This window comes from Trichinella spiralis (assembly GCF_000181795.1).
Source record: "Trichinella spiralis strain ISS 195 chromosome Unknown Scfld9, whole genome shotgun sequence".
Lineage (NCBI taxonomy): Eukaryota > Metazoa > Nematoda > Enoplea > Trichinellida > Trichinellidae > Trichinella > Trichinella spiralis.
Window position 1 is genome coordinate 213,831 of NW_003526948.1, and position 13,410 is coordinate 227,240.

Consider the following 13,410-nt stretch of genomic DNA (forward strand, 5'->3'; position numbering starts at 1 on the left):
TGTGTGTGTGTGTGTGTGTGTGTGTGTGTGTGTGTGTGTGTGTGTGTGTGTGTGTGTGTGTGTGTGTGTGTAGAGGAGGCGGTGGGTAATTATTTATTCAAAAAAATGGAAAGCAAGAATAAAATAAGAATAATTTTGAATGATGATGAGTTCAAGAATAAAATTTTTGATTTCTATTTATTTTTTTTATTTTATAGAATTCTGTTAACCGTTCATCAGAATCCGATACAACCGGTCCTCATTTGATGTTTGTTAGCTTTGAAAAAGGCTCTAATGGAATTGGATTGAGCATTGTCCAAGCACAGGTATTACGAATTATTTTTTTATTTGTAAAATTTTGTTTGATTTCTTAATCGGATATGCTGCTTGTTAAAAATTACTGGAATTTGAAAAATCGAAGAAAACTGTTTTCTTTCAGTTGTGCAAAAATCTCAATTCCAACCTCTCAGTAGGCTACGCTGGTTGTACTGTCACCATTTTGTAGGTTACATAATTTCAGTACTGTTTGGCGATGGTCACCTGTTGACCGCAGTTGTCCTGTACATATACGTACGTGGAGCTTTCACACCTGCCATGTTGTTTTCCGCTTTCGGGCGAAGGCATGGCTGTACGTTGAAGGGGTCAGTCGGTCGTGCATGGTCATTTTACATTTTAGCTTTGCCAACCAGTGGTCATTGATAGGCACAGTAGAATGATTGACCGATTATGTTGCACTGCGATGACAAATTTCCACATGAACCGGTGGAATGATCCACTGTTTGTAGATATGTAATTGTTCTCGACGATGCAGCATTGATTTGATGCTTTTGCACTTGGGCAGTTGTTGATTTGTCCATACGACAGTACGTGATTTTTTTTTTCAGGGAAGCGAAGATCAGATGCCTGGAATTTATGTTAAAAAAGTGGTGCCCGGTAGTGCTGCGGCGCAGGTTTGTTTTTACTGATTTTCATATTTTAATTTCTTTTTTTTTAAATAATATTAATTCATATGTGGATATTTATTTGAACAGGATGGTCGATTGCAAGCTGGCGATCAGTTGTTGAAAGTCAATGGTCAAAGTCTCATCGGTGTCAGTCAAGAATGGTATTGCTTTATTAATTATTATTATTATTATCATTTTATTTTTACTTTCTATTCAAATAAACGAAACCCGCTTTGAAACTGCGGAACTGGGCCCCACTTTTAAGCATTTAACTACTGCCAATGTTGAAGAGGATGGCAGCTAATCAATTATTAATTCACATCCGGTGTTTGTTTGAAAACTGGAACATCTAGTTTTCTCTTCAATTACCATGCTTTTACTGAAAGCATAATTGCTTCTCAATAAAGCGCACCAAATTTTCTGACGGTTTTTTTTCACTGCACAACAAAGCAGCTAGACAAGAAGTCTCTTCAAATTGTATCCACTAAATTCCCTGTGTGGATGTGAAACTGAAATTAAAATAGAATAAAACCGCTTTGCATGTTGTGCCACATTTTTTCCTTTGCAAATATATGTGGAAGTGTATGTGTAGGTTTTTTTTTCATTCATTCGAGATTGATAGAATTTGTTTCGGATCTTTTTATATATAGCAATATTTTATACTGGAAATCAAAGTGATAATTGTCATGATGATATCAATGTGATACAGAAAGTGGTACTGTGAATTTATATGTTAGTGTTGTAATAAGTTGAACAGTAGTCATTTTGGAGAAGAAAACGTATTCTTTTTTTTCTTTGAATATGTTAAAGTGAGAATAAATGAATTGCTTGAATAGTGCTTTTGTAGTGCATGCACAGATGAGAATCTATTTTTGAAGATAATAGGTGAATTTTACGCAATTTTCACAGAAATGTTCTTTTTTATTTTGTTTCGCATATGGTATCTGTTTTCGTATCTGAATAGGAGGATATATGATGTTATGTTTTAGTGCGGCGCAGATGATGTCACAGTCTGGACAGGTGGTGAATTTTGAAGTAGCCAAGGGAGCTGCTCTGTACAACGGTCTTGCACAATGGATTTATCAGTTGTCACCGGACAACAGGTACCAGCAACAGCAACAACAACAGCAACAACAGCAAATGCATCCAGTTGCCAATTCGCCTGTAATTTACAGTCCCCATACGAATAACGCATCTCCAGTACGTCGCCATGTTGTTGGCGAAACGGTCCCCTCTCAGCCGGCCAGTAATGGCACCAACAATGGAAACAATTATCGCTACTCAACATCAGACATCCATCATGGCAGGAGGCCTGTCAAACAGTTCCAACAGCCGCCAGTATCGAACAGCAGGTTCCACTCGACCATCGGTCAACAGATGGGCCGCAGTGGACGTTCTCTGTCAGCTTCAAGTCTATTGCACGAGATGCAGATGGAGAGGTCGCTTGGCCGTGGTCGAACCGACAGCGTGCCATCGTCGCCGGCTTTTTCCAGTCGTTCTGACCGTGTTTTCCACAACGCCAAAATGATTCCCAACTCTACATCCGGTGTGACCAAGCATCACCAAACGTCTGCAGATGGTACCGCTATAGCTGCTGGATATAATCCAATTGTCAGACAGAGTGTTGGCGCACGTCGCTCAGCGGGTTCGCAACAAATCTACTCGCACGAAACCCAATCTCCACCACAGCAGCAGCATACACTGAATAAAAATTATGCAAATTACAACCAAGTAGTGGACACCACACGTCAGTCACCACGATCAAATCTACCACAAGTAAATTAACACCAGAACAAAACTAAATTATAACAGTATCTATATATATATATATATACTTATTTATTATTTGTATTTTTTCTAGCCCCAAACAGCAGATTTCTACGGTAGTGCGCAGCAAAAGCAAACGATAGCGAACGGTGGTGTTTGTGTTTCTTCTAGCATCCAGCAACTGCCACCACCAGCACAACTGTCACAGCGTCCTCCATCAAGAAGCGATTTGTACTCAGCTCCAATAATGATGTCTGATCAGAATTCAAAATCACGATTAATAGTGAGCGATATTGTTGGTTATGGTAGAAATTTATTTATTTCTGATTTTTTATTTCACACAGCCATGCCCGGAAAATGGAACACAACCAAATCCTTATCCGGCTGATTTTCTGGAACCAAATGAAATGGATCGTGAAGACTTGGAACAGCAAGTCGACTCTGAGGTTAGCATGACAAGGACAGGAAACAATGACTATTAGTGTTTCTGTATTTTTTGCTTTATTATTTATTCAAAAGATTAATCTTCTACATATACATACACTGAAGCAGAATAGACATTTGTTTTGCAAGAGTATTTTTTTGTTAATTTTTTTGTTTTTGCATTTTAGATGGAAAAGTTGATGCGTGACGAATTAGCACGTTTGCAGTCGAAATCATCGTTGACGGCGGCTGAACAGCGCCGTTATCGTGCTTTGCGATATGAATTGGAATTTCGCCGTCGTCTAAGCAATAGCAGTCATGCTGATGATAATCACTATCAACAAATATATGATCCAAATCAACAACAGCAGCATAATAATTATTCAAAATCATACGAGTTAGATATGTCACATCGTGGAAATAGTTTTAATGTTCCAGTGCAAAGGTATACATATATATATATATATATTTCTTTTATTTTTGAAGTGGAACAATTTCAGCTTTTCTTTCTCTTTTCCAATTGTATCATATGTACCATTGTAGTGCTTCTGGAAATAGTGACACGTCTGCTTTGAATGAAGCCGCTTGTGCGAGGAGGCAGCAACAACGTGACTTGTATTTCGAAGATGCTGAACGACGCTACCAGCAGATTGCAGCCAAAGAGTGGAACCGCACTCAACAGAAAGACAGTCCAATTACTGGTGGTAGACTTGGTCAAGCTGCGGTGAAGAACGTTATCACAGCCGAGCCAGTGGCAAATGGTAGAGGCGCGTGGCACAATTTGGATAGTAAAATGCTGCAAACTGAATCTCAAATGAAAAATCTGTCCGTCACTGCTAACGGCGGGTATGCAGCACAGTGTATTTGTATTTTGTTGATTGGATTTGTTTTCTCTTTACTATCCATCCCATCATACTGTTCGGATTAATGATATTAATTTTTATTGTTTTGTTTACAGAAACCGAATGATGGATTCAAACTTGAAAGCTTCGTCATCATTGGCTGAAAATACAACGAATATTCGCAAAATGACTCCAGTTACGACATCGAGACCGCAAGTGCAGTTCGACACTGCTCCCCCTGCCGTGTACCACGTGGAGACGTTGGATGACGACCAACGATTTTTGGACTTTGTCACGTCGACCAGTGAAACAAGGCCTGTTTCCAACGAGCTCGAGCAGATGATCACTTCATCGGACGGCAGTTCAACTAGTGAGCAGCATCATCATTTTCCCACCGTCCACCAAGCTGAATCGAGGTACGTCTACCAGATGCATGAAGAAACTCCCAGAGTTATTGGAAATCATGAAGTTTACAAGGATCCTCGCCAAGAACGTCTGAAACACTTGAAACCAAACAATTCACAGGTATAATCAATAAATAATATCCCTCAGATATCATTATACTGAGTTATAACTCAACTTTAGTGTTTTTCATAAATTAAAAATTGAATGATTGATTGATGTGGCATAACATTGATTGATTGTGTTTGTTTGGTTTATAGGTTGAAGGTGAGAAATTGAGTTTCAGAGACAAGATGAAGCTATTTGCCAAGGAAATAAACGAGTCAACGCCAAAGCCTGGTTTGAAATCATAGTCCAGCAAGAAAACAAAAAAGAGCTGAACTCAGTGGTGACTTGATGAACCTCATACACGATTCTCTTTTTCACCAGCTCCACTGGGCTCATTCATTGTTTTTATTTTACTTTTTTTGCTTGGATTATTTGAACGCTACTTTGACTCTACTCTACATACAGACACAAACACACATACATATGATATGTAATACGATATATACGTATACATGCACATATTTGTACATATATATATATATATATATATATATATATATATCTTTGCTATTCTCTTCTTGCTTGTCAAAATCATCCATCATCATCCACCATTTAAGCTATGTTTTACTATTATTCAATGTTTGGTTTTCTTTTCTTGCGCTTTGCCCAATTTTATCTGAAATTTATATACCATTTTATGCATATTTAAAATTGAATTCCGCTTGTCTGTATTATTTATTTGTTGGTTGGTTTGTTTTTCTTTTCTTTTGCCTCTATGCAACAATTATTTATCGCTTAATTTTTTTTCTTTGCTTGTAGTATAAGTTTCTTCTGAAATTATTGGTTAAACAACCAAACCACTGCAATACAACAAAAATTATCGATCCTTTGCTGCATCAGTTTTTCTTTGTCCTGTTGTTACGTATGGACGGACGATACAATGGCACTGCAAATTTGACACTGTTCGTTGAAAATATTCTCGTTGCATTTTCGTTTTCTTTTCTTCTTGGGGTTGATTTGGCTAATTTATTATTTGTATTTTTTTGATTTTCGCTTTTTACCTTGCCATTTGCTTCTTTCTTTACAACAGCCCGACTGGTTCATTCACTTAACTGTAGCGATAATACATGAATAAATAATTAATTAATTAATCGCTTTAATTCTTTTTCTTTTTTGATGCTTTCGTTTTGTTTTAATCATGCTTTTCTTATCACTTGGTGGCTTCATCACCGTCGTATGTTACTAAAATGAATTTTTCAAAATCAGAATGTCATTTGTTTTATGATGAATTGTATTTACTGTAGCGTACGGTATTGATTACAGAAAGACAAGTAATTACACTACAAGCAGAAAAAGTAATAAAGAGTGCTTTCTTTTTGATTATCATACTTGGTCATCATTTGCATCTGCTTGACTGCTTATGTAAAAATATTTTGCGAATATTTTTATCTTTTCAATCATATTTTTCACTATCAGAACAGTATGGCAAATAATTTCCGCATACGTTCATAAGTTATAAGTATGAAAATTGAAGAAATTCGTTTGTTTCATCATAATTGTTTGGTGTGTGGGAGTTGTTGATTCTTTTTTATCTAATAATTGCCGAAATTGTTGAGCATATCTTATTGAACTGTTATTGCTTTATTTATGTTTCTGTTTCCTTTTGTGAGCAGCTACAATTGAGGAATTTTTGCGCATTCATCAAAATTACACTGATCATGAAATAGTCGAATACACGAGAGAGCGTTGGTCAACAAAATACGCCAACTACAATTTCAATGTTTTGTGAACAAATTGTTTGTTGGTGAACATACACAAGCTGTCGTCATCCACTATTCAGAATACAATACTGCATGCGCACACGTGCTTACTAATACTCTGCTAGTTCGTGTGAATGTGAAGGAAACAGTTACTTTTTTTACGAAAGAAATTTATCATAAAAATTCAGTCAACTGAACACGTCGAAAGTGGTGTGTGCATAATAGCATTGTTATTCAATCGTCACCACACACTAATATCAGGAAAAGGTAAAAATGTATTTTTTTATAAAGAAGTAAGTGTTGAATTTCAATATGGCAACATTTTTCATGAATAATCGCTGATTTAAGATTGCTTCGTTCGCACTTTTCTGAATTGATTGGTAAATTTCATTCAATTTTTATATCAAAAATTGATGCCGCCCATTCAGAACAATCCAATATGTCCTCCCTGATCTTGACCATCTTGTTCACAGGATATGCTAATTTATCAGCACATTGTATTTGTTATTTATTGACTGTTGCTGTTCCGTGACAGGCGGACAATGGAGATGAATGATTCACCTTTTCAGCTAGTAAAACGGCACGTTTCATTCCTGCTTGATCAAGAGGGCAACATTGCATGCTGTGTCTGGCCGCTAGGCAAACATTGATTCAATCTAATCAACTGTGGTGACTAATTTATCAAGCATGGGGATATGAGAAATAAAACAGACGATTTAAATTTCAATATTAAGTCAAATTGATAGGAATAAGTATTATTAATGTTATTATGAACAAGTTTCTCATTTATTAAATAGCAAAACGAAAAATCCATTAATCAAATCGGTGGGTTGGTTTTGTTTATTCAGTGCAAGCAGCAAGCAATGAATAAACAAATAAATTTTGCAGTATTTTGAGGCAGTTGTTGTTCTTTATTATAGATAAATGCTGAACAACAATAAATATTCCATTATTTATAATATTGTAAATTTTGTAAAAGATATTGCGGAAAAAATCAAGTTATTTGCATTAAACAGAACAATGTTTTCAGTAATGATTATTGTTCAATGACAGTGCTAGTCACGAGCGTTTTTGACCTCAGTGTGCTGCAGTAAAGCGATCCGCTGAGCGGAGGCGGTGCTTTGGGGCGGAAATGTTGTTCAGCAGTTGAGATGTTAGCTGTTGAATTGAGTTTGAAAACTTCACGTTGCCACTCAGATGTTTACTGTCAAATGGTGATAGCAGTCTTGTTTATTTTGCATAAATAAAATTGCACTTTGAACTAAACACATACATACAGCGCGCATACAGGCGAACGGCTGCGAACAAGCCTCCTATCTCACAAACAAGCAAACCAGTACCAGTGGTAGTGGTAAATTTAGCGATCGATGATTGTCCAGCTTGGCATTGGCGATCATTTTGGTTGCGCAAATCAAGAATAAGAGAAAGAATAGAATAAAAGCGCCAGCTTGTTCTGACAAGCCTAGTCGATCTGATCCAAGAAGGAAGACACGAGACCGGGCGGGGTTCAAGTCAGCTTTTCACTGAACTCTGCACTACTACACGTACCTCTTCACACGTAGATATACACACGGTCAGGCGGATACTTACTTGGTCGCATTCGGGTGAAAGTAAAGATTTCACGCGTTGAATAACCGAATCATGCCCAAGTGGTTAGCAAGCAGACCTTGTGGCTGCACAACAGCTGTTATCTTTTAACCGTTAACTACTGCTTCAACAACTTACACTTCCCGCCACTGCAAACCACTTTCACACTACTACACTCGACACTTCCTTTTGCCTCTTCTTCCCTCCTCTCTCTTTTTCTCTTGCTTTCTCTCTTTCTCTCTTTGTGGGTGCGTGTGTGTAATCTCTATTTATCATCGAATTGCTCGGCACAACTTTCCTGCTTAAATCCGCTCATCTGTCCATCTCCAACTGCAACCAAGTAAGTTGAGAAAAAAAATTTTTACTATCTATTTATTTATTCATTTATTTATTCAATTTTGATACTTTTGAAACTAAATTCTACTATAATAATCAATATTGCATTTCAAAAAGTAGGTGTAAACTTTTCGTTTCAAATGACGAATATAATATGTCAGCATAATATTGTTTGTACATGCCAACTGAAATAAGCTAAATAATTAATAATAGCCTGTAATAAAAGTTCTGTTTATAAGGAAAATAAAAATATTTCAATAAATAAATAAATAAATAAATATTATGTAATTCAAGGAATTGTTGAAATTATTTTTCCATTTGTTAGGAAATTTTCTTATGAACAACAGGCCCGCTTGCTTCCTAGCTATGCGTGTAGACGTGCCCTTTGGCAAAGCAAACGTTGCCATTTTTATCATTGCAAATGTTTGAAATTTTCATCGCTGCATTCTACTACTATTAGGAGGCTTTCATCATTTCGTCGAAAAGCTTTGCTGCGTATATTTGAGCTTTCCGTTCTAATCTATCTGATCACACAATAGTCGATCATTTATTTATTTATTTTCACAACAAAGCCCACAATTTTGTTAGGCTGGATTTGAGTGAGCAAGAAAAAATTCCATTCTTTTGTGCATTTAAACAACTTTTTTAAATATATGCCATATATTTATTTTGTTGATTCAAATGTTACAAGTTAAAAAGAAAATTAGATTTTTTTTCTATGTATTGCAAATTAAGTTAATTAATTATATGCGTATATTGCGCATTTATTATTCGGTGCAAGATTATGCATAAAAACTTGAAATATTTGCGTTTTTGTTTAAACGCCATTTTGTTTGCGCACATTAATAATAATAATAATAATAATAATTTTGTCTGAATATTGGATGCATGCAATTTAAAATGTTCAGTTTTTTATGACATTCTTTTCAATGAATATACTGTATGTATTGCATTATTAGAAAAAAACCAGAAAAGAAAATTTTATTTATTTATTTATTTATTTATATGTTGTGGTAAGTATATGCATGCTAGGTCATTGGAAATTTTGTTATCGATCTGTAATGTATAATTTGTCTGAATTGGACAATAATTGTGCCGTCGGTTCAGAAAATTTGAGCTACTTTTATTACAATCAGCGTAGCGCGTGATTCGCTGTCGTCTACTGCTTATTTGAATAAAGGGAAATTAATATTCAAATTTATAAATTTACATTTTGGCTTTGAACTGACTGGTTTGCTTCAAATTTGTGAAATAATTTAATGTTTTTTCAAAAAAATGAAGGAGAAAAATAAATGCTGTAAGCTAGATAGATAAATATTTGAAAAATTAAGCAAAGAAAATGAAAAGAGAATTTCGTTCAGCATTTGTGTGTGTGTGTGTGTGTGTTTCTTTGCTCAAATCAAACTTGCTACTCTTCTCATGATATGACTACTCATGACATCAATCAGACAATAATAGATAGATATTCTTCTGCTAGCAGTTTCTGAGAGCATCCTTTTGAATCTCATCAACTTATGCCACCATATTGACTTGTACAAAATTATCGTCATCATCATCATCGTCAAGCTCTGGAAAATGTACAAACTAACTGTTCAGTTGTTCAGAGATACATATTTTGCATATTGTGAATCAAAAATGTTATATGTAAAAAACAAAAAAAAACCAAAATTGACGTCCAGAATTTAAAAGGGGAACATTATAAACCAATCTGAAAATGCAAAAATAATTTTTAATGATGATTGCTGTTTCAAAAATTTCAGCTTCAAATTATTGACGATGTCTGATGATAATGTTGACGATGGCTGTGTGTAGACGGTCACCTGCCGGTCATTCACCTTTCAGCTTCAATGTGCACAATTGTCGTCGCTTGTTGTAGTGGTGAAGCGTTAGTGATGGTGTTGTAGAGTAGTCAATTGACGTCCGGCGTGAACGATGGTCATCGAGACGACTTTAGACCGACCAGTTGAGCTGATTGTGCCAATGGAAACAAGCCGACCGCTTTTTCAATGTTTATTCAACCGCAACGGTCCCTGCAATTGCTTGCTTTCTTGGAACTGACGAAACTGACGCCTTCGAGCTCTTTTCAATTGCTTCTCCTCTCTCTCTCTCTCTCTCTCTCTCTCTCTCTCTCTCTCTCTCTCTCTCTCTTTCTTTCTCTTTGCTCTTTTGAACAAGCAACACTGTAAACACAACAAGCGTTGTTTAGATCGTCCGGGCAACGGTCACCTTTGGTCACTTGCCTGCTCGAATAGTCAGTCAGTCCATTTCCCAAGCTGCTCTTCTATTCCTCTTCGGTCACTTTCCTTCTTCATTCAATCATTTCAAAAAGTTTCACTTGAACAACACTTTATCCCACTGAAATTAAAGTAAGTATTGATTGCATTTTGCTTTCTTTTTTTTCTTTTTGGTTTTTTCAACAATGCATTTTTCTTTTTGCTTTCCTGGACCAATACTAACATTGGATTAGCGGTTCAAACTATGCAATTTCAAATTGAAAGTAAAGTTAGGATCATACAAAAGGAAAATCAAAAACCGTCTTTCTTCTGCTGTCTAAATTTTGTCAAATATTTTTTCACTTTACTTCACTACAGATTTAAATTTCATATTGATATTATTTGCATTTACAGTATAATGCTGAAATGAAAATATGTTCGTAATATAAAAATATCCATGCAAAATATACATCTAAATTGCACACCAAAGTAAGCAAAACAAAGTAAGTGGCCTTTTTTGTTTGATCCGACAAAACTTGGTGCTTGATTCTTCATTAATAATTTTGGTTGTTTGTTGCAATGTTTGCATGAGTGCTGGTATAAAGATTTGCTTATAAAAAACTTTTTTTTTCTAAAAGTGAGTGAAAAGTGACCGATTCAAATTAGCAATAAATGCCAGTGAGTATCCGCGTATTTTGCAGTTTTTATGCAATTGTAAAAAGAGAATTTTGGAATTGTCAAAACAAAAAATCGCTCAAATTCAACGTTTATCTCTTTCTTCAAATAGCACTTTTGAAATTTTTGCATAATTACTGCACTGAAGTGATTGAATGAAACAAATTTGACGAAATGTTGAAACAGCAAGCATGGTGTACAAACACTTGACACTCAGAGGTGCGTTTTTGTTTGCAAAACTCTGAAAAATTTTTTACTTTGAGGCGCATTTTGAGAAAACTAGCTCGACTAATTTGCTTTTTCACTTTATTTATCAGCACATGCGATATACATACATATGCGTATACGTGTCTGTTAATGATTATGTGTATTTTGCAGTATTTTTACATATTAATTTTCTGCCAAATCGCTTCTGCTTAGAAACGAAAACAAGTTCTTTTTCCGTTGTAAAGAAGCACTATTCTATAATTAATTTTAAAAAAGTAATTCAATAATAAGATCATTTTTCATCGATCAGTTTTCTCTACATCACCATATGAATATTATCACTTTTCTGTAATTGCAGTTTTTCCAAAGTTTTGATGAAACCAGATAATATTGGTGTCAGATTATAAAGTTATAAATTGTTTGAAATGTACGTTCATATTTTAGATATTATTTTAATAAATTTGCTTCACTTTCAGTTGTTGCTTTGAAGATTAGATTTAATCTATAATTGATCGCCTGCACATGACTTTTTGCAAATTTCTTCTAATTTGTGTGTTCCAGTTGATGTACGCATTTAATCCACTTGCAGCTTGAATTTGCGGGTATAATAAATTCACCCTGATAATAATAAAAGAAATGGGTGCTGAAAAAGCTTAACGTTTTGAGCTTGGAAAATTTTGATATTTCAAATGACGTGCAAAACTGTGACAATGCTTTGCAGAAAGTGAAATTCTACTTCTTGGAAAGCATTCTCTGTTTCTATATTTTTTTGAAATTTATTTATTTCACTTGTTTTGAGATATTTTGCTGAAATGTATTTTATTTTTTGACTTTTTGCTTGACAAACTTAACACTTACTTAATTGGATGGAAAAAAGAGAAAATTTGAATTAACCAACGGTACAATTTTGCAAATTACTGCGCGTAACGTTTGTTGTTTGCTTCAATTTGGTGCAAATTTTATCTCACCTTAGACAGTGAACCAGATTTTCCATTTGAATGTGGGTAAAGTTAGATTGGCTACGTCACGTCCAAATTTCTGGTTCCATTCTTTTTAAAACAGATGACTACAATTAAATTTATTAGCACTAGATGAAATTTTGATTAGGCATACTATATTTTCACTACTGTAAGTTAGTCAATAAGTATTTCAATTACAAAGCACAATTTTCAGCAAATTATTTTTTTAATTATAAAAATTTAACAACAAAATATTAAATTTCGCTGAAGCAATTGATTATGAATCTTTTCTGCTTTTATGTAGCACACACACGCACACAATGTTTAAATATGAACGCAACGGTGATGAAAGTGCGATTTTAATTTTTTAATCAAATGGTAAAATGGCAGTTAACAATTGGTCTCACAGCTCTGTATGATTTATAAAACGGTGAACAACATACCGACTTGCAGCTTTGCCAAGCCCATCTTTAGTCTGACAAGTAGTGAAAATATTGCCAGTGGCTAAAACGGAGAAACATTTACCGTAGCAATTTTTGACAGCAGCCGGGTCTGCTTCATGACAAATCGCACCGAAGCAATTTTCCGCAGCTGATCTGTTTTCATATCGAACAATTTTATTACTTTTAACCAACTACTGCTATTGCATATGCACCACTTTGACGTGCAATGGCCTTGTATCATTAATGGACCAGTTTTCACGTTTGCCTATAAGCGATGTATTTGTTGAAAGTCGTTTATCTAAGGCTGCCGTGCATTCTCTTTCATTTCAAGCAGAATTGCATCTGATTATTAAACTTGGCCATTTCTCTGATCAGTTACTCGCATTCTATAAATACACACACACACACACACACACACACACACTGGAATTTATATATATATAATATATATATATATATAAATATTCCTATCCGGGAACACGTTTTCTGTTAAGACATGATTACAGCCTGAAAAAATGGATTCTTCTTTCCTACAAAAAGTGCTATAATTACCTTTAAGAATTCCTTTGTGCTTTTCGTTTTTTCTCAAACAAAGCAAAAAATTTCATTCCAAACTTTCATAACCTTCCCCTTTTTTTCAAAAATAAACTCCGAAAATTAAAATGGGGGGAAGAATTTTACATTCTTTCTGTTACCAACCCGGAAAAAGATGATCCAATTTGCCCAGAAAAATTAAATAGAAACCTCACTCCCTCTATTCCCGATCAAAATGATGCTTTTTCCTTCCTCCAGTTTTTTGAAACACAAAAATTCCTCCTGATTAAA

General features: G+C 35.0%; 4 protein-coding genes across 4 annotated transcripts; 3 read left to right on the forward strand and 1 right to left on the reverse strand.

The window, feature by feature from the left end:
* Positions 1–245: 245 nt before the first annotated feature.
* Positions 246–1,160, forward strand: Tsp_09426 (hypothetical protein). The gene is given in 5 exon segments (XM_003371151.1): positions 246–305; positions 419–480; positions 500–620; positions 864–929; positions 1,011–1,160. The coding sequence occupies 5 exon segments, from the start codon at positions 246–248 to the stop codon at positions 1,158–1,160; spliced, it is 459 nt and encodes a 152-aa protein (XP_003371199.1).
* Positions 1,161–1,922: 762 nt separating this feature from the next.
* Positions 1,923–4,754, forward strand: Tsp_09425 (conserved hypothetical protein). Its single transcript, XM_003371152.1, has 7 exons — positions 1,923–2,026; positions 2,099–2,699; positions 3,035–3,136; positions 3,302–3,510; positions 3,657–3,959; positions 4,072–4,480; positions 4,644–4,754. The coding sequence occupies exons 1-7, from the start codon at positions 1,923–1,925 to the stop codon at positions 4,752–4,754; spliced, it is 1,839 nt and encodes a 612-aa protein (XP_003371200.1).
* Positions 4,755–7,316: 2,562 nt separating this feature from the next.
* On the forward strand, positions 7,317–7,795 carry Tsp_09424 (hypothetical protein). Its single transcript, XM_003371153.1, has 3 exons — positions 7,317–7,379; positions 7,445–7,516; positions 7,607–7,795. Exons 1-3 carry the CDS (start codon positions 7,317–7,319, stop codon positions 7,793–7,795), a joined length of 324 nt encoding a protein of 107 aa, XP_003371201.1.
* Positions 7,796–9,600: 1,805 nt separating this feature from the next.
* Positions 9,601–12,738, reverse strand: Tsp_09423 (hypothetical protein; the record flags this gene model as incomplete). The annotated part of the gene is made up of 4 exons (XM_003371154.1): positions 9,601–9,656; positions 11,115–11,217; positions 11,312–11,327; positions 12,586–12,738. Coding segments are annotated over 4 exons (328 nt in total), but the record flags the coding sequence as incomplete, so codon positions are not given.
* Between the last annotated feature and the right edge of the window lie 672 nt (positions 12,739–13,410).